Below are 27,966 nucleotides of genomic sequence, written 5' to 3'. Positions count from 1 at the left end.
ATACTCAGCTATAGTTCGGTTATTTACGCGCGTATCTGTGGCTTGCCATAGTAATCTCGCCACGAAGTGAGCCCTGGATACAAAGATGTTGGTCAATATCGGTGAGCAGTTCCAACTCGATTTGATGAGAAATAATGTGATGATCGAGCTTATACAATCGCATGACAGCGTCAAGAAATGTATCAAATGCATCAGCTAGTAATAACACTCCGGTGAGTAATTACAGAACGTTCACGCGACGGGGACGAATAAATTGCTTTAATTGGTGACCACTGAATTTCAGCGAATATGTCTCAGTCGTTCATGTACTCGTATCGGTACACACATTTCTCATTAGTAAGTCGTTGTTAGTGGCACAATATCGTCGAGTATTTTTTGAAGATTTCCACCGCTAGATTACTGGAGGAAAGCAAACACTGTTTCAAAGCTAGGAACTGTAACTGTCCAAACCTAAACGTCCTGTTTTTTTATGTTGTTAGTACTAACACCTCTTAGGGCCTTTGGCACCGATGATACCATTGTTACAAAACTCTAAAGCATTAATGCATAAAGAAACAAAAGAGAGAGGTCACTGTTGTAAATGAGTTCAGCAACCCGTTAATGTTAAAGCCTTATATTTTGTGAACAGAAAAAATAGAGGGTATATCGTTGGTAAATTACGTCACAGATTATATAGTAGGGTTAAATATATCAGGAACAGGAAGGGAATATTATGTAATATTGTGTCATCCGTTTCCTTGTTGTTTATGCAGATAAGATATATTATATAAAATGAGATACATATCTAGAAAAAGGGATAAAATTAGGTCAACATATTAGTCCAACAGTAGGGCCAAAATATTATATTACATACGAATTAACGATTGTTCTTTACTATATTTATTTCAGTACCTTCGTTTTCTTCATATTTTCCTGTTTAATTCTTTTCTGATAAAACTCTCTCTGTTACATTCTCTGATTGAAAACTATGGGGAGGAAACAGTGTACAATGATGATAACTCCGAGTAAAACTTTGATGCAGAAAATTTATTTAGAGCGAATTGGATGGAATCTGGCAATTTCACGGAAATTGTTGTCTATATTTAGCACTGATGTACCTTTCCTTCGACTAACTCAAATTACACTAGTCTATAGCCAAATGCTTCCGAAATAAATGTTGTCAAACGTTACTATTTCTGAGTCAATGAGAACGAAAATGATGCTTAAAATTTTTGATTGGCTCTAGTTTTAAAGATATCATACTGGGCCAGTATATACGACCCTTGACTTGGGAATGACAGAGAATAAGTGAATATAAAGGGAAGGGATCTCCGTTTAGACTAAAAATTACTAAAATACATATTTGACTGGATCTATGAATACATCTATGACTGGATTTGGACAGTACTTGCATTTTAGGCAAAGAAATGAATGTTATTCCTAGAAGTCATTAATGATCTACTTATAACTAAGCTTACATCACCCTGCTGAACAAATTGTTCTATACCAGCTCTAGAAATCATACCGTATTGTGTTCTCTTATTTGCGAGTGTTTGATTTTGCAAAGGGACACATTTCTGTTTAGCCAAAGTGAGCAGCGATGCCTGATACTTGTGTGAACCATGCACATAACCTCTGCTATGTTTGTGGTGACGTGACGTTTGCATCACAAAAGCGTAGTATAACTACTATGGTTAAGAATGCTTATTACCTTTATTATGCCTGCAAAATTGGAGACCAGGACAAGAATTGCAAGAAAGCTTAGCCAGAGGTTGAACATGAAAATGAAATTTAAGCCTCTTGCAGTGCCAATGATTTGGAAAGAGCCAGCAGATCATATTAGCCATTCTTACTTTTGCATGGTGCCTCCAGGTAGGAAAGGTGTGTCAAAGAAGGAAAAGTGGAATGTGCATTATCTAAACATTCCATCATGTATATGCCCAGTACCCCAAGGAGAACGACTACCGGTTCCTGATGCACCAGAATCATATTCACTTGAGTCAGATGAGGTAGAGGATGAAACTTCTAGTCCTGAACCAATAATGTCACATGACCCATATTTTTTCACCATCCTCCTCCTTCGAACCACAAATCATAACACAAGGTGAAGTGAATGACCTTGTCTGGTATTTTGAACTATCCAAGAGTAAGGCACAGCAGCAATGGAATCTCTTGGCAGATGATGTTTGGGTTTCCATGTCCCGTGACCGTCAAATGGACCTTGTCCCATTCTTCTTCATGGAAGGTGATCTTGTAGACTGCAGCAACATCGATGGTGTGATGACAGCCCTCAACATCGTTCATGATCCAGATGAGTGGAGGCTGTTCATTGATTCATCGAGGACGATTATTAAATCTGTTTTGCTGCATAATGGAAATGTTTTCCTATCAATGTCAGTTGGTCATGTGGTCCATATGATGGAAACCTATGAAACCTATGAAATCACGAAACAACTTTTAAGGTGCATACCCTATAACGAACATCAGTGGCAGCTTTATGGCGATTTGAAGGTTCTTGCTCTCGTGCTTTGTCTGCAGACTGGATACACAAAGTGCTACTGTTTTCTCTCCGAATGGAATAGTCGTGCGAGAGATTCCCACAACATCAAGAGAGAATGACCACTCTGACATGCATTGGATCCTGGGAAGAAAAGTGTTAAGCGTCCACCACTTGTTGAATCAAAGTAGATTTTGTTACCACCCTTGCACATCGAGATGGGTCTGATGAAGACGTTTATCAGGGCCATGGACAAAACTCAAGCAGCTTTCTACCTCCGTAGAAAATGTCCAAGATTAATTGAAGCTAAGATAAAGGAAGTTGTCTTTGTTGGTCCTCAGGTTCGTCAACTTCATCGAGATGATGCATTTGACCGTGCACTGCGTGGCAATGACAAGACGACATGGAAAGCATTCCAGTTAGTGGCAACAAATTCTCTTTGAAACAACAAGGCAGACAATTACAGGGAGTTGCTGAAAAACTTACTCAAGGTATACAAAAGCCTTGGTTGCAACACGCTACTAAAGATACATTTTTGCCTTCTCATCTAGATTTTGTTCTCACCGAACTGCAGAGACGTGAGCGACGAATACGTTGAAAGCCTTCAACAGTACACTGCAACAATAGAGAATAAATGCTATCAGGGCAATTGGGGCCCATCAATGATTGCAGGCTATTGCTGGACAGTGACAAGAGGTGCTTCTTTAATGAATACAAGAGACAAGCTAAGAAGCGCTGAATAGGCACCAAATAAGGACTACACTATAAACCTATATATACATTATAGTTAGTTGCCTTTTCTTTCATAAAATTTTTTATTATATAGCTCTTTTGCTGTTTCTTAAAGTGTTACATACACAGGACAGGTAAATATTATCATGTAAAGCAAACATTAATACATGAAAAAAAACTAGGTTTATATTTTGTGATTAAAGCTATACTTTCTACATAATATACATAGACGTAAAATCTACAAGCTTAAATATCTTAGAAACAGTAGCCAATCAGTTGTTTTAATTGTCATATTTGAATTCATCACATCACAATCCATAATAAATAGCAAATTTTATGTCTGAAGCAGACGACGTCTTCAAAATTGTACACCAACCTTTCTTCTCTTGAGAGAACACTGTTTGAAGTTAATTATTCAAATGGTGGCCTGTTATTGCTCAAACACAATAGTAAAATGTGCTTTTCTTGAAGTCTTTACAACCTTGATTTAAGGGATGGCCTATTTTAGGGCCCAGGGTGGTGTGACTAGGACGTTAATCATTGTAATCTCATACTTTCGTTTCCCTACGGTATATACCTGCATATATTTTTACAATTTGTTGATCAAAGACAAAAATATACATTTACTTCAACAAGTCCCCATTTATAAAATCAGTAAAGTGATGGAGGAAAAATATACAACTTTGACTTATAATGCAATATTGAATTTGGTAGTGGGATTAAATAGTGGCAAGTCGAATTACTATGTACTGCCGGTTTTAGTGTATGTATTCAGATATAACTGATCAACCATTTAAATTGTCATGGACGGTCTTCGGACTGTTTGAATCAAACATTTTCTGACCACAGATAGCATGAAAATAGTATTGTTCTGATGGTACGAGAAAGTAAACTACTATATCCGTTAAATCTGTTGAAGAAAACAAGGTTAAATAGCAAATAGTATTGGTCTTGAAAGAAATCTTAGACATTCATCTCCATTCCTAATTGGAAGATTTATTACTGGCCCTAAGAAGCATTATCCCAAAAACTGTATTCTTCATTTTCCTGCTCTTGATAAGAATTTTCAATTTAAAACTTTCAGTATAATACGTATGTTCTGATTTAAAACAAAATAAGTTGGTATCGATAATAGCTAATGTAGGCACTTGTTCTAGGAAAAGGCTTAGCGCCATGGGTGAAACTGAGTTACACAAGGGAAATAAACATTGAGCCCCTGATCTGCATATGTTTTAATTATCATCCTCTTTAAAGACGTTGTACACTTTCCAATGACCTTTATTCATTCACTTTGAAATATCCATTAGTGGTTCTTTTCTTACGTATTTGTCTTCTTGAGCAATTAATCATATGCACAACAAATATTTCAATATTTAGACATGTTGTTCATGAAGCCTCAAGTAAGTCATCATGCTAGTATCCTTACTTAGACTCGTCACAAAAAGGTTGCAAGTTTCCTGCGATAGACTCATGTTAACGAAATAACCTTTTAATATCATTTAAGACTGAAGAAATAATCGATTATTATCTCAGACTAAATAATAAATAGATTATTCATTTTTTATGAAATTATTTGCATTGCAGATTTAAGAGGGATATAATTTTGAATCAATTAAATATGTTTTAAATTAAAAGCACACTTTTTATACATACTGTGCTATTCGCATCACTGATATTATTTGAATTTACAATTTTGGGAATATTTTTGATAGGGGTTATTAAAAATAATGACACTTAAATGGAACAGAAATGAAATTAGCATGGTTTGTTCAATGTTGCGATATACTGTTGTTTTTGTCTCGTATAAACTTTCAGAAAATACAAAAGTTTGGAAGCTGACTTAAATAAAATTACTTACCAGCTCAGGCTATCAGAAATAAATCAAAAACAGGTATGTAGCAATATTAGTATGTTATTTAGTGTTATATATATATATATATATATATATATATATATATATATATATATATATATATATATATATATATATATATATATTCACTGTTTCAGTCATAACATATTTTATTTCTTTGCCATATTTTAAACACTTCAAATGTATACTTAGTGTATTATTCCATTATTACGGTGGTTCACGAAAGGTTCCCTCGTCAAAATTGGGTTGTTCTATATTGTCGCCATCCCTTTAATATATTGATCACTGGACCAACTAGTTCAAGCAAAACAGAGTTTGGTAAACGTGTGATTGAGCAAAATCGATGGTGTAGTAAAGCAAGGATATTTGGTTGCGTTTATTGACTTCCAATTAACCAGTGCTCCAGAATTCGCAAACATTACATTCTGTCTGGAATCAAAATGTTTAGAAAGAACTTTCCATGGGCTAGTCTTTCTTTTTATTTGTTTCGCCACCTCAATAGTTTGACTACCAGCGATGCTGAATATTGTTCTAATTTATACGATTTCAAAATGGACAGAAAATAGTATAGTAAGAAAAAAAATGATAGCTATCTTGAACTTTACCATCAAATTTCTCTTTATTTCAATTAATGAAAACCTATCGATCATAATAGCTAAACCTCCAAAACATGGCGTTATTCTTTTTAGATAGTTGTATATTGATGCAATAATACTGTGAACAAAAAAGAGCTATGGAAATTTATATATTTCCGCTAAATTTGTTTGTGTGTACATCAGATTGCTATTTTTAATGTAAGGTAAACAATAATGTACTCGTTTTATCGCTCCATGAATATATTGGATGCTATAATAACAAATGCCCCTTAGCAAAAAAAGGCTGACAATCTGCGTGATTTAACATCAAATAATTAACTGCTTATTTAGAGTTTATACAGTTGGTGGCCTCAAAAAAGGTGACTTCCGCTTCCCCGCACACCTTCGACGTGCCTTTGTGTCTCTCAAGATACGGACATATGATCAGATATTGAGTGATACCATTTTGCAAAATATGTATGTCAGAAATGAAATCCAGGGTCAGTCTCATAAAGTTGCGATTTCACTTCACACTTTTAAAGACACGGAAGGAAGTCAGTTTGTAAAAATGAATTTGAGATAAATGAAGACTTTTGCCTGTTTATGGTAAAAATGGAACCTATAGGAAACAAATTTCTCTACTTCTGCAAACAGTACGTAGATGATAGTTGCACCATTAGCAGACTTATGACTTCCGTCCTTGTGTTCAGCGTTAGGGGCAGTCAATGGTAACCTGGGCTGTGAACGATCCGGCATGAGAACGCTATTCATTCTCATTTTGTAATCCATGACGTATCATACATAGTTGCATTCTGATCCCATCCCTCTCCAGGCTATATACCACAGCTGATATGCATGTTGCTGTGTAGAATACATGGTCTCCAACATGTAGCCTTTGAGTTCATCTTAGAACCCTTTCGCTCTGGCCGTTGACTTCAACTTTGAAGACTTCCGCCCTGTGATCTTATGTTACCACCTCCTTATTTCTCCCATTGGTAGGAAGATTCGTGAAGGTATGAGTGTTTTAAATTTTCCATTGCAATTGTTATCTTGCCAATTGCCTGTCTAGTCAAAGCAAGTTCTTAATGGTGAGAATCAAGTGAGGTAGCTCTTGGTGCCATTTTGTATATTGGGATGGCTCTGCCGGGATTCGAAGCCGGACCCTCTTGCAAAAGAGTCCTAAACTGTAACCACTAGACCACTGGACCGGGCAAGATATTACATCACATATGAAAGGTAGAATGTCAGGACATTATGACCAGCAAGGAAACTTGAGGAACCAACCCTTGAGATGGGAAGATACCAAGGGCACATCCATGAACTCAGCGAGATATACTGGAAGAATTTGAGAGAGATAAACATGAAGGGCAAATTAATTCAGTGGACATGATGGCAAGCATGAGCATGGAGTCGGATTTATGGCACAAAATAACATTGTTAGTGCAGACATGTGTTCTCGACCGGTGTTTAAGAGGATGATTACCTTCTGCATGGAGGCATTTCCATTAAACTTCATCATAACAGAAGTTTAGGTCCAAATATCTGACCATTACAACGAGTAAGCAGATGAGTTATAGGACCAGCTTTAAACTCTCATTGACCGGATACCCACGATAATTATTCTAGTTATTCAAGGATATTGGACTATCAAGGTAGGAGAAGACGCATAGGCAGACTGGCGAGATGTCTGTGGTTTTTATTTATGTGCACAGACCAATGACAGAGGACTAATGCTCCTGGACCTCGCCACCTATAATAACCTAGTGCTGACGAACACTTTTGGACCACACAAACTGGCTACAAAATGAACCTGGCACAGTCCAAAAAAAACACTTAACAACCAGATGGACTACATCTTGGTGAGGAAGCGCTTCCGGTATTGCGCTAACATTGCCAGAACACGTAGCTTTTCATTAAATGACATAACAAGCGACCATATCATGCTGATGATGACTACCAAGCTCCTTCTCAAGAAAACCAAGAAGCTAAGATAGGTTAGGATTGGGTTTGAACTTGTAAAAGATCCAATCGTTGCTCAAACATGTGAAACATCAATAGACGACAAATTTGCAACACTCATAATTATGGGTGCTGAAGAAAAACAACTAGACCCCCTTATCACTACCTTCAACTCGGCAGTAACAGGCACAGCCACCGAGATTTTTGGCATAGGATAAAGAAGCCCTGGATCACGTCAGTTATCCACGACATCTGTGATATGAGCAAATTATGAGGAACCGGGGAGACCTTATAGCAGCACAAAGTACAGAGAGATTAACAACAACATTAAGAAGATAATGAAAGCAAATGAAAGCTGGCTAGAGAACCAGAGAAAGGTAGTTGAGACAAGTTTGGACCAGAACAACGGTAGAAAATCATACCGGTTGTTGAAAGGCCTGACAACAGTAAAACAGGATAGATCTACCACGATTCGGGACAAGACTGGTAAACGTCTCAGAGAAGATCAAGAGATTCTTTACAGATGGACGGAATGCTCTTCAGAGCTTCATAAGCAGGATATTGCTGGAGACCAAGATGTACTACACTTCCCACTGACCACAACAGGGAAGAAGTTGAGGCTGCAGTGAAGGCACTAAAGAAATCGAAGTCAGCTGATGTAGACAATATATCAGCAGAATGTGTTCAGGCAGGAAGAACCTCACACCAATCTGCAACAAAATACGGCAAACAGGAGAATGGTCCCCCTATAGACTGATAGACCCAGTCTCTAATCATCACACTTGCTAAGAAAGGGAATCTGCGGATGTCCCAGTACTGCCGATTAATCCGCCTCATCATTCACCCAAGCAAGGTTATGCTTCAGATAATCCTCAACAGACTGAAACCCCAAGCAGAGCACATCATTGCCGGGGAACAGGCAAGTTCCAGAACGGACGTATCCCTATAGAAAGGTCTTAAATTTTACAAACGTCCGTGAAACATATCTGCAACATCAAAAGGACATCTATCATGTCTTCTTTGACTTCTATATTTTCTACAGGGTATATTAATCAGCTTTTTTGGCCACCGTAAAGATATACAACATAAGCGCAAAACTAATCAGCACCATAGAAAACCTTTATGACATGGATACGGCGCAGTTCTCGTTAATGGCAACAATGAATATTGGTTCAGAACCACAGATGGAGTCAGACACGTGTGCGTCATTCTCGATGCCTTGTTTGACCGTCAGGGCCGTCCCAGTATTGGAGGCCAAACAAACACCAACCTGCACTTCGCTGTTGATATGGATGTCTTAGCAGCAGTTAATCAAAAGCTGGAAACCGTCTTAATCAATCGTCAATAAGGTACGGGATGAAGATCAGCGCTTTAATGATCAAGCCAGTGACAAACAACCTGAGTAGCATCCAAAAGGAAATAAGAGTAAATGGACAGACGCTGGGCACAGTGACAAGCTTCAAATACCTGGGTGATATTGCCTCTGATAACGGTACAAAACTGAGGTTCTTTCCACGATTGCGCTGACAACAACTGCATTTGCTAGGCTGAAACTTATTTGGAAGGATAGTAACATTATGCTTGGGTCAAAGATTAAGCGTATGTGCTCCCTCGTGATGTCAATATTCTTGGATGTATGTGAGACATTGACCCTGACAGCAGAACTAGAGAGAAGAATTCATGCTTTAGAGATGAGATTTTATCGAAGGATCCTAAAAACTGTCATACTTATACCACATCTATAATGAGCAGGCGCATTATATTTCAAGGTACATATGAAGATCTATTCACCACCGTAAGGAAACGCAAACTAAGATGGTATAGTCACGTCACATGCTCAAAGAGCTCACTGAGAGGAAAGAGAAAACAAGGCAGACAGAAAAAGAGATGGTGTGAAAACATCAAAGAGTAAGCAGTGGAGAACAGGGCGAGATGGTGAGATTGTCGCAAAGTCATCAGTAGCCACCCTACGACTATTCAGATTGCTGGGTTACGGAAGAAATGAAAAGTAATGAAACAAATAGTTACAGTTGCATCGATCGGCCTGGAGATTATCCCTCACGCAACAAAATGGCAGTTTAGGCGCTTGGTCTAACGATGATCCTGAAGAGCCGATTTTGAGTTTTGTCAGTGATCATAAAAGTTTACATCTACCAGTACGCGACAAACAAGAAGAACGTATCATATGTAAAGTGAATGTACAACGAACTGTCTAACTTTATAAGTCAAAGTTGACATAGTAATTATACATTTTCTGGAAGTGACGTTTTGAGGAAGTTGGGATGTGAAAATAATCTTCATTAGCTACTTGATTGATATCGACTCTGAATCCAGCCGATGTATATACTCAAGATTAGGATCACTCGTGCTTTCTTTAAAGGTCCTTGCAGGAACGTCTGATAGTACTCATCATACTTTGCAAGAAGCATGTTTGGCTGGCTGGCTACACGAACAAATGTATGACTGGGGACAGCTGGATTCGATACCTACAAACAAGAGCTAATTTGGTATGTCAACGTTCTTGTTTGTAACGGATGATATAAAAATCAATAGATTTGGTTTGGTTGGTGAATGTAAAAATTTTGCACGTTAAAGAAAGAACCGGGAAATCGGTTTCACTCCCAACCATGAGGGACATTTTAAATCAGGCCAACTTTGTGTGATTATTCAGTTTACAGTAGCCTCGCGAACACATTTGATGTTATTTTGTAGCCAACCGCAACACGACAAATGTTTGATGATGAGTTAGGAAAAAGAGATTAAATAGTCTCTGAAAGTCACATGGTGTGTCATCACAGAAATATGACCCTGAAAGAATTGTACAAAGACACAAGGGACCATAACCTACTTCCAATGACTTCTTTGCATACGAAACACATCCAAGTGCTTTTGCAGTGGAATACTGAAACTGTGTATTAACCGACTTACTTTCCCGATATTTTCAGGAACAGGTTGAGTGCGAACTGATACATTATCGTTATCTTTGAAACGAAAAGAATGCTGACTCAAGTTAAATGACAGAACTAAATCCTTGTAACTCCGGTCTTGCTTTATAAATTTGTCACTATTGTAAATATGTTCAGGTTTAATATCTTGTATTTTATATGAAAATGAAGGAACACACTCAAATATTTGCTATTGTTTTATCGATGTTTAAGTGCTCATACTTTATTAAATAACAGTTGATTCTGAAACCTTAAGCTTTCTCTCTTTCTCTGTCTCTCGCTCAATGGATCGATCAATCGATCGATTGACAGATCAATCACGAGACTCTGATTCAGTCATTCTAGAGTACCGACCTTTGCTACTACATTTTCTTCAGTTTTCCCCTCATATTCTGTTGATTATCTACAAACAAATATGCATTAGGTTTATTACTGGGTTATACATTTTCCATTTTTGCTAACAATAGGTTTTAACTGATATTTGGGTTGTGCAGCTGCCGGTTATTTTGCTGTTGCACGATGTTACACAGGTCGATTTAGATGGCAATTATATATATTTATTAATTAGATATTGAATTTATATTTATTTCCAGGATTGTAGAACATGCATCTGTAAGGAAGATATCTGTAAATCTGTTCCTCAATACTTTGCATCTGAAAGTCGTGAAGTCAGAGTATGCCATGAGACAGGAATTCTCTGGTAATGTCCTCTCTCTTTCCAGCACAATTTCTTATTTTGGGGCTTGCAGAATGATGTTCGCCTTGTGTCCGAATGCAGTCCAAAACCCAATTTCATGAATGCAAACCTTACATGACCAACCATATACTCTGCGGGGGATGCCTGGGGATTTCTTTCGAAATAGAATGCTTTCTTATTCTCTCACAATATTCATTCTTTTCCAGCAAAAGTAATTGCACTAGTAACTCTTTTTCTCTACACGAAAAGCATGAATATTGTTTTAAGCTATTTGGGAACCAGAAATTTTGTTTCAAAGATAAACGAGAATAAAAGACAGGGCCTTCAAAAAATATTAAATTGCAGGTCCATATGTTAACTGATACCTTTTGAATGTGATTAGACTAAGTTTCAGCCAGTAGGATTATTAGATTCCGTGCATATATATAAATCTGAAAAACAAAAGTTATTGACATTCAAGTATGATGCATGTCGAAACGGTAATCTGTTCACTTTTTTGTAATATAACCTGTGTTTTCACGAAGATTTTGAAAAATGTACAGAATATTATACGTGTCTCAAACATGCACTGAATTACCTTTGGAAATAAATAGTTGACAAAAGTCTTACTAAATCGAAGATTCCAGGGGAAGTGTTTTTCTTCAATTTTAATGTGATTCAGGATACAAATTGGTTCCACTATCGACTCCGCGACCGAATACAAGCCATTGTCCATCAAATGGTGGAAAGAAAATTAAGTGAATATAGACCAATATACATACATATAGATACACATATAGATGCATATACACGTATTGGTATAAAGACATGCATACACACATAAATACACACACACATATATATCCACACATGAACATATACACAGACACACATACATAGACACACATGCATATACACACATACACAGACACAATAACACATAAACACAGATTCACAGACATTTACACAGACATGAACATACAAAAATACAGACACGGGTACCGACACACATGTACATATCCAGAGAAACAGATATGCATACCCAAGCAACATATATACAGACACACAAAAACAAACATACATAGACAGACACTCATACACATACACACATCCACTAACCCGCAGACAGGCGCACAAACACAAATGCACATACACAGACATACATCCACATAATCACATATACAGAGACACAGACACCTACGCACATAAACAACAGATACACATGCAGACATACACATAAACTTATCACATACACATACACACATACTTACACACATGCACACATGTATATATACATATACACAGAAATAAACACATATAAACATATACACATTCACATATACCCATACACATATTCACATTCACGTATACACATATACATATATACATTCATGCATATATACATATATAAATCCACAAATATGTATGCACACATACACATTATGCACATACACATACATACATTCACACATACACGTGTACATGTACACGTGGACATATGCACATACACATGCACACAAACACGTATGCACATACGCATATATATATATATATATATATATATATATATATATATATATATATATATATACATCCACATACACTGATACAAATATAAACATTTATACACATACACATATGCACATATGTAGATGTGTATGTGTGTGTATGTTGCTGTTACTCAAATAATTATTTCATGACCACCGCCGGTAGAACCACTTAGAAATATCTTTATTCGGTATTTATGTGCAACAGGACAGTTAGAAGTCTAGAAATTTAGAGCAATTACACCTGTATTGTCCTTTGGTTTATTTACAATTTCAAACAGGCAACTAACGCATTAGTATTTGAATGAACAATCAGCAAAGCAGTGTATTCTTCGCCGACGAATGTTATACCTCCTAGTAGAACAATTGTGCGTGATGAATTGCAAATCGTTCCAACAAATACAGAATTACCACCAAGAGTTATTTATTAAGTCCCTTTGCGATTCACAGTCGCTTGATGACTAAAATCATATGTAGTAATATCGTTAAAAAATGTCCATCGCCTGGTATTGAATGCTGACAAAGTCACTTTGGTACATCGGTAAATGCCCATGCGATTTTTATTTGCTCCATGTATAAATTCATATCGCTCTCGAAAGCATTCAACATGCATATCATGCCTGAGATCTTTAATGCACAATACCCTCTTCGACTTTTAAATGTTCATGCAACTAGTTCCAACCACAATCAAATACATGTTAAGTCGAGATCCCGCATAATTTTTGATTGGTTTATCTAAGTGTCCGTCGTATAATTTTCCAGCAATTTTGTTTAGTGCTGTTATTAAATAATGGGTGTTCTTTTGCATAATTGATGCTGTCAAATGCGCACTCGAGTGTGCTTCATGAGATATCTGAATGAACATCAGTGGTGTTTAGCTGTATGAACAGCGAGTCGGTGTCGGTATAAAGCATTTTGACACAATCCTGATAAATGATTTTATTTGAGCTTAATAAAATTCATACATGAGCAGTTACAAAAAGTCAAGTATTGATGGACCAACATAGGTTGATTTTGTTTACCCTTGAGGCTGTGTTTTTGTTGGGGTTTATTTTTTATGTTTGCATTTTTGTTTTACTATAAACAGCAAGAAGATTACTATCACATATCTTTCGGGATTCAAATACCAGATCAGCAATAAGCCTTCGAAGCTTATTCTATTCACTATCAATGCCTGTTTCAATTCGATTTTGCTAATTTTTTATTGGATTGTTCAATAAGGAATTGTTTAAGGAAATATTTTTCCAAATATGTTATGGTTTGTGTGCACAAATCAGTAGTCGCTTGAATATAAGGGGCCTATCCGAGCTTGTGGCGAAATCCAATTACACGTATTCCTAATTGTAAATTTTATAATTACTTGTGGTCCTGAGATTTGGAACATGCTTTTTACATTCAGTAAATTTACATTCTGATTCAATGACAATTGTGAACTAATAAAGTTACAATCTTTCACCAGGTACTGACAACGCTTATGGTGCTAATGGATAATAATTATGGGGGTGGTGAATTCCTTCGTTATATTATAAATCAACTTCAAAAAAGTGTTTTTAGTTGCTTTTCCTGCTGTAATAGAGTATGCAGAGTAACGACTGCATCATTGCCCAGTCATAATGATTATTGATATAAAGATGCATAATGCATTATGTAACTGTTTGGGACAGATGGGCGATACCAGTCGTTGCATGGGTTGTTTGCGTTGGTAAATCGGTGACTTACCATTGACATTCAGCCACGAATATCAGTCAACCATTCCAATTCATCTTTAGTTTTTGATAAAAGTACATCGCAAAATATTCTCGATGCTGGAAATTAGTATGCGGGATTTCATCATTAATGATACAAATATAGTTACGGTTTAGGATTATACGCGCACCGATGTGACTTCCTTTTGTAGCAATTTTAAACCCATGTTTTTGCCAAGTCTTTTGATTAAGTGACATAATTAAATACGCTGTATGATTAATATCCAATTTAACTCATATGGTGCCAGAGCGTTGCAACACCGATATGAAATTAGGATTTATAATTGTTAAAAGTTATCTAATGTCTATACCTGGCTTGTAAGTTTGCGAATAACTGCCACATCATTTTAAAAATCGTGAGCTCCTTTATGGACTTAAATTCATATTTTTATCATTGCTGCGATTTTTTAAGGCCCCCACTCCTATGGCAGGTGCGATGTGACGTTCTTGTTCACAAACATGCCCTGAGCTCAGTATCAAATGCAAGTGCAATACGGCGACGGTTTTATTGATCATCAACTGTAATACCTATTAACTCGCGTATGTCGGATTTACTAGCGCCTTTTTCAGGTCATATCTTACTCTCACATTTAAATTGTATTGTTTGTTGTGCCGTTACATTTGCAGGCGGTTGTAGCTGATCAATGGGTATTCACATTCCTTGCTGTTACGCAATTTGGTTCAACTTATCCAAGGTTGGCAGTGTTCTATGTTTAAGAAACTTGTTCTCTAACTGTATCATTATGGATCCTACTAACGCAAGCATGTCGGCTTTATTTGATACGGATTGGTGTTTGTATCCCATACTGTCGCATAACTTGTTTTAATCGAATTACGTTCAGCACGTTTCTATAAAACAGCAGAAAACGTCTCAAATTGAACAGTTTTGTTTCTTTTAACACAATCGAGATTATAAACACTGCAATTGCTTTCATCATTACATTGTCGACGTTGTTAGATTTTATCAAGGTGTTTATATCGTCAGGCGTTTCTTCAATAAACGGTTCGATATTTGTTGCGTCAGCAATATTTCAACGGCAAGTACGATACTACTAATGAACATATCCACATTGTAGGAAAACTGTTTTAAGTTATTTCACTCCGATGCCTTATTTCAGATTTTGTCTTGCACATATATCATCTCGTAACAACAGTAGATGTGATTTACAGTATTCCTAACGATATGTTCTGCCACCTAGTTCATATTTCTCTTCAACACTGTGCAGCGGGCGATTAATAATCTTATTTCCGCAGCAGTACAGACGTGTTTGTATTACAGAAAGAATCAATTATTTCGGCCTGACTGAAAACATCATCAAAATTATAAGTTGTGTCACAAGATAGGTTTTGTCAGTTACTGACTTTAACGCACTATTGAACATTGGCAAGCCGCTGATTCTTAAAAGTAATAACTAACTTAAGCACACTAGTGATCAACTGGCTATCCGCTGATTTTCCCTTCCTTCAAATCTTTAAAGTAAACTGCTATAATTCGACCTTGTTTGATTTTGTTCTCCTTTTCTGCCAATTATCTTTTTATTGTTTATTACCACATATTGTATACACAGGTGTGTGACGGTGATATTTTTATAGTGCAAACATTTAGGTTTCCCTTCAACGGCATAGATTATTATATTGTTACAAAAGAAAAATAACCATGTGAAATACGGACAGTTAAATTGCTATAACAAACACTGATATTTATAAGGAATAAAAAAAGCTTTTGCACAAAGTACGAGCCACATGCGTAATCTTTAAGTGGCATTGAAGGTAAACAATGTCAACAATATAATTAAATAATGAGGTTGAATGAACACAACTTTGAAATTGCTAGATTACAACTTAATAGGATTTACTGCATCTGTACTCAAAGGGACCTACAATAGAACTTTTGTGGTGGTGATAGTGTGTGTGTATATTAAACGATGCAAACTGACTTACTGCATCGTACTTAACAATCCCAGTTACATACCAGCAATTAACAAGGGACGCTTTTTAATTGCCCGCAATATTTCTAAACTAACGTTATTGTAAAAATAAAATTGTCATGATATAAAGAGTCCCTTCTCCGACTCTGTGGTAGCTAATTTGATTAGATTTGCTGCAAAAGTAGAAATAAATTGGACCACAACTTATATTTTGCTCTATTGTATATTCTTGCTTCGGTATAAATTATATGACAAACACGACTACTAGTTCCCAGTATCCACAATTAAAGATTCTCTGTTTTTCGTTAGCATTAAGTGAACACACTTAGTTAATTGCGTTTGCTTATTTATAGAAATGATGTTTAGCTATACAGACTGCTGTCCTGTGGATCAGCGTCGTCGATATCAGAAGTTAGAATTTGTTCATGTTTCTTTTGCAAAAAAAAATGTGTAACGTGCTCTGGAACACCACGTAGTTCGTGAACCACACAAATGAAATTGACACGGAGGGGAGATAGGCCGCCAAACTGTCACTCCGACCCTTTCTTCGCTAATTCTTTCTTCTCTAATTCTCAAACACGTCCTCTCTCTCTCTCTCTCTCTCTCTCTCTCTCTCTCTCATATATACACACACCAGAGCACGTTTAATGATAATAGTTAATTGTAAATGAAAATGGTTCTCAATTGACATCCAGTTTCTTGAAACTAGTGTCATCACAACTTAATATTAATGGATGGTCATGTTTGTAATCTTAATGATGTTGCTGCAATATTGTATCCTATGTGGCTGTCGCAGTAGCTCATTTAAAAGAAATGTATTGCTCACAAATATCAGAAAACGTTTCAGCGCTTAGCATATAAATGGAAGAAATGTTCTTATCTTGAATTTCCGAAACTTCTTTGCGCCAGTGGAGAATGGCCCTTCGAACGACTTTTGTTTTTCCATAAACATTGTTAAAGTTGTGTTTTAGTATTCCCTGTGTATTATACTATGTTTGGAAAGAAATGAATGATGCATGGTATAAATTAATGTAGAATGGTATTTTATGCTACAACCTTATGTTATATTTTTCAGCTACGATACACAGTCAGTAGCTATACCAGTGGGCCAGTTTATTGCTCCAAAGCCCTTGACCCAGGAGATTAGAAAGTGTTCTATTAGTAAGTAATCCCTTTTATATGTCTTTCCAGACAAATAATCCTGAAGTAAATAATAGAAAACACGTTGTCTGGATTTGCAGACTTTCTTTCTGTTAGAAAATACAATCCAGGAATAAGATTGTTATTATGGCAATAGCAAAAATGATCACAAGCATAATGAACAAAATAGGATTATAATACTGCTGCAACTTTGGTATGTGGCATTATACAAGTCTCAGGACTATACCCTTCAATTACTATATGAACTGTTTCATTTATTAAAGACGTTATTTTCCATCAGACGATACAACCCAGGAATAAGGAATCGTTACATGATTTTAACGAGTTTCAGGCGATCATGACGACTATAATATTGTGAATGGAAAACTTAAATAAATACTGCAGTCATTACTGCGTCTGACCAAACAAAAGCCTGTTTAAATGATCGTCGGTCACCTTGGATAGTTTAACTGTATCACTTAATATTATCCGGATTGACAAGTTGTTTCTGAAGAAAAAAAAAGCAGCATTGTGAACTGGTGGTCAGTCACCTTGCCAAGTTTTACCGTTTCACCGAATATCATATGGGAAGCTCAGATTGCTTGACAATATGTTATTTGATCATGAGTCACCTCGGCAAATTTTACTATGTCACCTAATAGCAAATGCGGTACGTAACTTGTCTGAACGTACAACAGTTAGTTTAGATGATTAACAGTCATCTTGGCTTGTTTTACTATATAACATAATAACAACTGGAATGATAAGTTTCATCAACAAGTTGCCTTGTGAGGTGATTTTCAGTTACAATGGCTAGTTTTTCTGTATCACCTAATAACATCTGGAATGCTATACTTGTCTGATCATATAATAGCATGGGTATCCGGTTATGTCCCCGTAGCGAGTTTTACTATCTTGAATGTACAAACTTTAATTATTATAGTTTCCCAATCTTTCACCAAATTTTTACTATCACCCAGACATAACAAGGTAATACAAGTGATACATTGTTCAGGAGAAAATCTTTGATTTTCATATAAATTATGTGCTACATTTGGTGAACGTGGTTAATTTACTTTTGGGTGACTAGTCTATGATTGACAATTTGCAGTATACAAAAACGACATTTCACCCACACAAAAAGAGCATCAAATGCAGATCAAAAATGTTTCTACCTCATGAATCCGAGCGCCTTCATTTCGGTGAGTATTACTGCCGTTAACGTACCTGCTTAAATTTACTATAAGATTGACAGACAAATATTTAATTATTTCAGTACTTGAACTGAATTTATTGGGAAAAGACGTCCTAGTGGTGGCAAAATTTCAATTTTGCAAATAGTTTACTGTCAGTAGACAACCAAGAAATTTCTACTACTATCACTACTACTACTACTATTACTACTACCTCTCTCCCCCCCCCCTCGAACAACCCGTAAAAACAGACTTCGACCATCAGATGTTATCTGAGAAGCATGGATGATGTATTAGTGACCGAGAAGGGTTCCTCCTACCGGCTAAGGAATCAAATTAAAACATACCCCCGCAAGAGCTGGCACACTCCGAACTCTGATAGAATTAGGTAAGATTCGCGAAGATATTAGATGACGCAATACAAATGATTTTCCACGAGGTAGGCCTTCGACTTTATCATCTCTTTTCGAGGAACAGTGATGTCATTTGTCTGGCATTATATCTATTCTATCCAGCTTTTAATTGTGTGCCATGGCCTTGCAAAAGAAGAATGAAGAATCTTATCGGCCTCTGTTGGATAATCAGGCGATTACCACACCCAGGGCATGACCTTGCAACTTTTGCTAGAACTGTCCCGGAAATTGTTGAATTTAAGGCATTAGCCAGATGCTAGATCCATATGAAGCTCTACCTCGCATGTGTAGAACCACATATTCCTTGACTGTACTAAGTTCACATTAGGCAAACTTTATTATTTCAATATTGTAGTCATCATGCTTCTACAGGATGACGTGGATTGAGGATGGATGCTGATACATTAATTGTTAGTATTCCCTTTTTCCTAACGTTAATGTGCTTTTGTAATGTGTTTGATGGAGAAATGAAATGTTTTAGTACATTGTCTTTCTCTGAAACAATTGCACGATGGCTTTAATATGAATTCCATCCACACCTTTCCTCAAATGCAAGCATGATGTTACAGGTCTCGCTCAAGCTTAAGCTGGAAAAATCTGGATACGTGTGGCCACCGGGTACGAACAAGATGAGTACATCTGTACCCATATATATGTCTTTCCTGAAAGGCTTGACCTGTAATAGAGAGTAATTCCCTAATGATGATATCAACGGGTAAGTATTGTCAATTAGACCTAATTTAACTTTTTTTAAATTCTATTTTACTCCGACGTACATAATTTTATTTATTGTTCATGTGTTGCTGTTGTGTTTTTTGTTTTTTTTTTCATTTTCTTTCTCTTTTCCCTTTTCCGAAGCTATTTTGGCACCAGGATCCAGGAAAACAATATCCATTGGACTAGTTCCCCAAAATTATGGGCCAGATCGACAGCCAGGATGGGATCCTTGCAGTATCGGCTATCATGCAGATGATGGAGGGTAATATATAGTTACTTGGATTTGAGTTCGATGCCTAACTTTATTTACAAGCTTAGAATGTTCTGCAAGCGAATTTATTTGCAATTTGATGGAATGTTCCCTGAGGTAAACAATTATTCGTTCCTGTTTTAAGTTCAGTTTGTGGAATAATGTACTGTTGTTCAGATATAACATGTTGGAATTTCAATATGCTCATGGAGTTTTAGGCTAAAACACTACTTTCAGAATTATTGTAAATTCATTCAAAGACGTTCTGGATTATATCATTGTGATATGTAAAGACCATTAGTACATTAGTTCATACAACACTATGAGTACATCAGCACAATCAATGTTTGAATTCATTCGGAACATTCTAAGCAGTTGGAGTTGTGATAGAGGCATGTATGATTATTTGGGATTTAATCCACAATACTGTAATTTCCTCTACATGTTTTACTCTGCAAACAAATTATTTGTTTATTTTGCTAAAGTTGTTGATTTCGCTTTTTCTCTTATTTAGTATTACAATATTTAAGCCGATAGAGTAGTTACTTAGCATTCCATTGTTTAAGCCCAAAGAGTTGTATCAATATATATATATATATATATATATATATATATATATATATATATATATATATATATATATATGTGTGTGTGTGTGTGTGTGTGTGTGTGTGCCAGAGGCAAGCTGCCTGGAAAATTGGACTTGCCTTTGGACAACTTGAGCTTGCCCCAAACGATATACCATCATGAGTTAGACACTAACACGAAATATGGTACATTTTAATTAAATCACCTTATCCTTATTGACACGAATGTTTCCTTTGTTTCTCTGTCGGCACCTTACAACCATGTGCCGATAATTAATGTTATCTAAAATATATTTGACAATAATACAAGTCCATAGATATATAGATTAAAATGAGTTAAAATGCGGACATAATGAGAAGAGTACAAGAAGACATGTACATGTATATAGACAGATAAAACGATAGGCTGAAAAAGTTTTGGAAATAGCTAAACTTTTTAAGAGAGAAAGGCAGACTTAAAGGACGACTGCTTGTAAAAAATTATTTATTCTGACAACTCAAGCATTTATGAACACTGATTGTATCCATTTACTTAACAATTATCATGTAGTCACCTTCTATTCAGCGACATGTATCAAAATAGTTTATACACTTTCTTTTATGAATGATTTTCGATCACTTATGTTGTCCATTTAATTATTAGCCAAGCAGTATATATCGCGTCTCCTGTAATTATTAAGTAAATAATATATCGTCAACGCCGCCTATGGGTACTTCCTTTCCCCGACATAATCGTTCTTGCAACGATATCTTTTTGGTAGTCGATCGTTAGAGATGATTGCTTTTAATATGCAAACGCACACCTTTGAAATAAATCCCACGATTGTACGTAAAGCAATCAATACCTACTTGTCGTAACAATTTCGACATAAAACAATCTTTGAAAATATCTGAGAATTGTGATGTAGTAAAATTCAAATCAGCGACATACGTCAAAATAGTTGATAATTATGCTTTTGACAATGATTTGAGAACACCTTTTTGTCCGTTTAATTTGTTTACCAAGCTGTATATATAAAGGGTCCTGTAGTTATTAAGTAAACAACATATCATATGTGCTACGTTTTCCTAGCATTATCGCGCTTTCAACAAAATCCTTATGGTAGTTAACTGTTACAGAACTCCTTTTCTATCTAAACACATACCTGTCAAAGAAATCTTACGAGCTGTAAGTTCAGCAATTAACACCTATTCGCCATATATTCAACAAAACAATCTTTGATAGATATAGGTGCCGATATATGTAGTGTGCCCAGATCGCAGGGTATAATATTTGCAGAACATAAAGCTATGGAACTGAATACGACTCCTGTCGGTAAAGTAGCTCTCGCAGAGTTACAGTATTTTACCTAGGCTCTGAAGTTCAATAAAATGTGTTGTGCCTTGTATCCCTCTCTTATTTTTGTGGACTTGCCCGCGTGATATTTCCTTGCAAGGTAGAGCTTGGTCGAAAGGAGTTTGAGCTTGTTCGGGGAATCAGACAAGCGGATATATATATATATATATATATATATATATATATATATATATATATATATATATATATATATATATATATATATGTATGTATGTATGTCTCTGTGTGTGTGTGTGTGTGTGTGTGTGTGTGGATTTACAAATATACTTGTCCGATCGACTTGTCCGCTTATCTCTTTCTCTACAATAGAAAGTGAAATTCAAAAACACTTACAGTATTGTAAATTACATTCCAAATAATCCCTAATGTCCGATAAGAATTACAAAGTTTTATAATACTCCAAATGGATTCCAATAATTTTGAATGTCCTGATTAACACGATGATGCACTCCAGATTGTTTTTGAAAGAGTTCACAACAATCCAAAATTGAATCAGCACTTTAATAATTGCAGTATACAGTGGTTCCTTGACTTACGAGTTTAATTCGTTCCTTGACGGAGCTCGTAATTCAAATTACTCGTATGTCAAATCAATTTTCCCCATTGAAATGAATTGAAATGCTATTAATCCGTTCCGGATACCCAAAAAACACTGCAATTTTTTTGTTACATGTTTTTAAATAAGAAAAATGTACTTATAAATAACGAATATTGTATAGAAACACAATACAATAGAATGTACTGCAATAAACTGGTTTTATTAAGTATAACGTACAGCATTTACCTTGGAGATCAGACGACTTGAAGATGCTGACGGAGGTGGAGGAGAAAGGCTGAAGTGAATACAGTAACTGAATTTTATTCGCTGATTTTTGCCCTTCTCGCCACGCTTTCCTCACTTTCATCTGCAGGGGTTTTCGATAAAAACCTGTCCAATAAGGTCTGTTTCATCCTCCCTTTCAGAATGTTTCTGAAATGAGTTAGGCAAGTGTCATTAAATAGCTCCGTCGCACGCCTAGTTGCAACTTTTTCTGGGTGTTTCTTTTGAATAAAGTCTGAAAGTTTCTCCCACATTCCCAACATTTCCTTTATCTCACTTGTAGAGATAACCTTCTCCATGTCACCTATTTCCTGCAAAACCTCCATGTGCTGCTGCGTCTGTAGCTCCTTTAGCTCCTCCGTTGTCAGTTCCTTAGAGTGCTCCTCGAAGAGCTCGTTGATGTCACCTTCATCCATGTCCAGGCCCATGGACTTACCGAGGGATACAATCTCTTCCACCACTGCCGCTTTGGGTTCGAGTCTTTCAAAATCCGTTTCAGACACAACCTCAGGCCACAGTTTCTTCCACGCAGAGGTCAAGTACCTCTTTGCAACACCCTGCCAGGTCATATCGATAATTCTGAGGCAAATCACGATGTTATAGTGGTCCTTCCAGAACTCTTGAGGTTTGTGCTCTCTGTCACCTCAAACCAGCGGCAAAACAGGTGCTTAGTGAAGAGCTTCTTGAAATTAGAAATCACCTGCTGGTCCATGGGCTGCAGGATAGGGGTAGTGTTGGGTGAAAGGTAGAGAATCTTTATAAACTTGAACTCTTCAAGGATGTCATCTTCGAGGTTAGGTGGGTGAGCAGGTGCATTGTCCAGGATGAGAAGGGCTTGTAGGGGTAGGTTCTTTTCCTGGAAATATTTCTTAACGTCAGGACCAAAGACCAAAGTCACCCACTCCACAAAGATCTGCCTGGTGACCCACGCCCTCGGGTTTGCCCTCCACATAACCTGCAGTTTTTCTTTCAGAATCTTATGTGACTTAAAGGCTCTGGGGTTTTCCGAATGATAAACCAGCAGCGGCTTAATCTTGCAGTCGCTCGCATTGGCGCAGAGTGCAAGGGTTAGCCTATCCTTCATGGGTTTGTGGCCTGGCATCCTCTTCTCCTCTGCCATTATGTAAGTCCTCCTTGGCATCTTCTTCCAGAAGAGTCCTGTCTCGTCACAGTTGAAGACTTGCTGGGTCATGTATCCCTTTACTGCTAGAATTCCAGCAAAAGTTTTGAGGTAATCCTCAGCTGCCTTCATATCCGCGCTCACTGCCTCACCATGCCTGACAACGGAGTGAATGTCGGTCCTCTTTTTAAAACTCTCGAACCAGCCCCGACTGGCTGTAAACGGCTCGCCCGATGCCTCGTCAGTCGAAGTGCCTGGGGTCTGCTGCAGCAAATCAGCGTAAATAGATTGTGCCTCCGTCACGCTATAACCTGCGAGCTGCTTCTCCATCAACCACACCATCAGCAGCTTCTCCATATTTTCATGGATAGATGTCCGCTGTTTAGAAATTATTTTAACGCCCTTGGCTGGCGTTATAGCCTTTATCGACTCCTTTTGCTTCAGTATGGTGCAGATCGTAGAAGTGCTACACTCGTACTGCTTCGCCAAGTCGACTACACGCATAACTTGGTCATGTTTTTCGATAATGTCTTTCTTTAATTCAATGCACATCATCCGCTTCTTCTTCTCAGCACTGTCCTTCGCACTCACTTTCTTTGGATCCATGGTTGGAAAAACGATGTTTTGCAAAATAACTGCAAGCACAAATGCGAGCACAATACTGATGCTTCCACTGCGAGCTAACCGCTTAAAGTGAACGAGTGAGACACGGAATGCTGTCCGGATGTTGCGACGTTCACTGTGGCATTCGCTGCGCCAACTAGCGGTGGGGTATCTAAAGCTGGCTCGTAACCCGAATTTTAGCTCTCAACTCAAAGCAAAAAATCGGCCGAGAGACGGCTCGTATCTTGAAAAGCTCGTTAGGTGGGACACTCGTAAGTCAAGGAACCACTGTATATTTTCATAAATAATTCCTCTTGAATTTTGTCTGATGTCAACACCATAACTTCAGAGCCTGATCATGGATTTCTACTGTCTAATATAAAAGAGGAAACATTTATTTGTTTATTAAATTCATATTTATGTACGTTTTCTCTTGAACCATAGCGTAAGAATATGTGACGTTATGCACCGAAAAACTTCGTCTTCTTGTAAGGTCTTCTTGTAAACAAGAATAATTATGAACTCTTGCTAAAACAACAGGTGAAAATAGGGTCTGTAAAAATGATGCCAATCCTGAGGTCAATATCGCTGCTAAAACGGCTACTTTTGCTTTCTTGTTATTGCTTAAGGGTAACAAAAATGATTTCAACATACAGAAATTAAGAAAGAAATATGAAAAGCATAAATTCCTTGAAAACATTTGGAATTCGTAGAGCATATATAACAAGTGTTCTTAAAGCTTTTTAAGTACCTGTGGATAGACATCAGCATCTTTCAGATTGCCTGAAGACATGCTTCACAATATTATCTAAGCATATGAATGCGGAATACATCTGTGTTTTATCTTGAGTTTGAAGCGAGTTTTGTGGTGTTGTTATAAGGCATCATGATCACTACTTTAACAAAAGCATTGTTGCAATTTACAGACTTGAAGAAACCCGGTTGAATAAGAATGGAATACGTTTGCTATTGATAGAGGCTGTACGTTTATGAATTTATACCATAAATAATGTAACACACTTTTTGCCTTGAGGTTTAAAGTTAATATATATTTTTAATTTGTTAATATATGTACTAGTTCACTCAAATAATGTTAAGATGTCAGTCCATTAATTTTGAAGACCTATTTAAAGTACCGTATTTATCGGATTATATGTCCATGCTTGATATTAAACCCACCTCAATTATGTTTAGACCCCCTTGAAAGAATAACGACATTGCAATCGTTTTGGTATATTTGTTAATGTCTGTTTGCCCATCCATATCTGTGTTTGTTAATATTGAAGTGTTCAGATTTATCTTAATGTTGATTCATTTTTCTTTAAAACTAACTAATAAACATACCCGAGCACCTTGACAGCATTGTTAGTATGGCCTCCCTGGTTTCTTCATGGACAAAATACTTTAGGAGGTCATAGCTCTTACATATTCAAAAATAATGTGTGATATGTTTAGTCTGGTAAAAGGTAGTTGAAGATTTTCCTTTTTATGTTTTGCAGATATTTGTGGTCGAAAGCAGTCTTTACTAAAATGTATCTGTACTTGAAAGTTAAATTTTCAAACTTCTTAATTTTAGGATATTTATAGAGACAGGTTTTCCTACACAAACGACAGAGACATGTGATGTAGGTGATGTCATGGAGGTGGAGGTCGATATACGGAGAAATAAGGGATGGTTTAGAAAGAATGGAAGAAAGGTTAATGGTTTGTTGTTCAACGAAGTGAATAGCATGATAATAGTATGACATCATTTTCTTCGTTTCATTACGTCCTGCTAAATCAGATAATTTCATCGGGGACTTAATTTTGCTTATTTGGTACACATTTTAATTGCATGAAAATTAAACCTATACAGAACTTAATGTTACTCTGAAAACATGTGCTCAAGTTCACATCCACTTATCTTTACGACCTCATAAATAGCATTAATTTAATGTCGACAACAATTTATCTACTGAAGTGGCTAACTCTAGATGGAGGATATCCGACAAAATATTCTCCCATGAACATCCTTTAGTCTAGTCTGAACTTCAAAAATGTTGTATGACTCATTGTGAGCGCAATGGTTATCACTGCAGGATCGGGCCATTAAATTAGATGCTATGTTTAGTTAACAAAAAGTACGTTAAACAGTGGTTGTACCTGTCAATTTCTGCTCTCAGTTAAATCTTGAGGAGCAAATCTGGAATATTGATGCAGGTCATGAAATAGGTTGTATAACATGGATCTTACCAAGCAAAATATTAAAACTATTCAGGGAGTTTCTTCATTAATTATTAAAAAGCTTAAATATACGGTTTGTCCATGACGTGCAGAAAATCAGTAATTCTATCCAAAAACAAATTAACTTTGGGCAATGATTACTTTTGCTCTGTAGTGTATAACATTATGACCAAAATTCATGATATCTGACTTGATATGCGGATTATACCAATACTATTGGTATATCACATTGTCATCCACCCATGGCGTAATAATACGTATATATAAACATTATCGCGAGCGTCTGCAGTTGATTCTAGATCAATGATCTATTTACACAAATTAATTATTAGTGACGTATGAAAATAACAACAAAAGGTATTAATAATCCCCGTTTTCTAAATAAATTTAATATGGTACATTTTCATCACAATCCTTTCTGCTTTCTGTTCCCACTTCCCTCTCGTGCATAAAGGACAAACTGCTCTAAAATGTGGAGTGAGAAAGAAATGGAATTTGGGCTGGATTACAACCTTGAAATAGAAATTACACAAAGTAACATATAAGAATATGGTTCGTCGTAACGATATGTGTGCACCACTTTCCTTGGGATCTACCTACAGTGTTTATCAATGATACAAAGTTGCTAACCATGTCGATATTATACGGTACATTTCACGGTTACGTGGTACACACACTGTGATGTATTAAATGTTTTGTTGTTGTTGTTGCTCCTTAAACATACTATAATGTAGTAAACATCGATTATTATTAAATAAATATGAAATTGTCCAAAGGTCTCTCTCTCTCTCTCTCTCTCTCTCTCTCTCTTTCTCTCTCTGGACCATCGTAGTAAGATGCGGGCTAAAGTCTATGAAATGACGAGCGTAGAGAAATTTCGCTTGTGACGTCCCGCGGTGTCTCTAGACTCATAAATGATGGTAAAAGTTTAGTCAAACCGACCAAAGGATGAGAGAGACGGAGAGAGAGACAGAGAGACAGAGAGAGAGAGAGACAGAGAGAGAGATTATGGTTGGTGGTACTGTTACTAAAGCAGAATAATGACTTAGACCAACTGATTCGTCATTTCGCTTAGTTACTATTCCAC

The 27,966-nt window shown here is 36.6% G+C and overlaps 1 protein-coding gene across 1 annotated transcript in view; it reads left to right on the top strand.

Annotated features, from left to right (window-relative positions):
• The window catches only part of LOC149783672 (uncharacterized), a 71,736-nt gene that overhangs the window by 13,328 nt on the left and 30,442 nt on the right, over positions 1-27,966 (top strand). Inside the window, exons 3-7 of the mRNA XM_089931916.1 lie at positions 5,024-5,099; positions 11,154-11,260; positions 17,532-17,617; positions 20,061-20,181; positions 26,233-26,353. Coding sequence (XP_089788042.1) covers positions 5,024-5,099; positions 11,154-11,260; positions 17,532-17,617; positions 20,061-20,181; positions 26,233-26,353 — 511 coding nt within the window. The remainder of the gene's footprint in view (positions 1-5,023; positions 5,100-11,153; positions 11,261-17,531; positions 17,618-20,060; positions 20,182-26,232; positions 26,354-27,966) is intronic.

Source organism: Sinohyriopsis cumingii, chromosome 14 (genome assembly GCF_028554795.1).
Source record: "Sinohyriopsis cumingii isolate HCF-2022 chromosome 14, ASM2855479v2, whole genome shotgun sequence".
In the NCBI taxonomy this organism is placed as follows: Eukaryota; Metazoa; Mollusca; class Bivalvia; order Unionida; family Unionidae; genus Sinohyriopsis; species Sinohyriopsis cumingii.
Note: the sequence above shows the minus strand (reverse complement) of the source record. Positions and strands in the feature narration are given on the sequence as shown.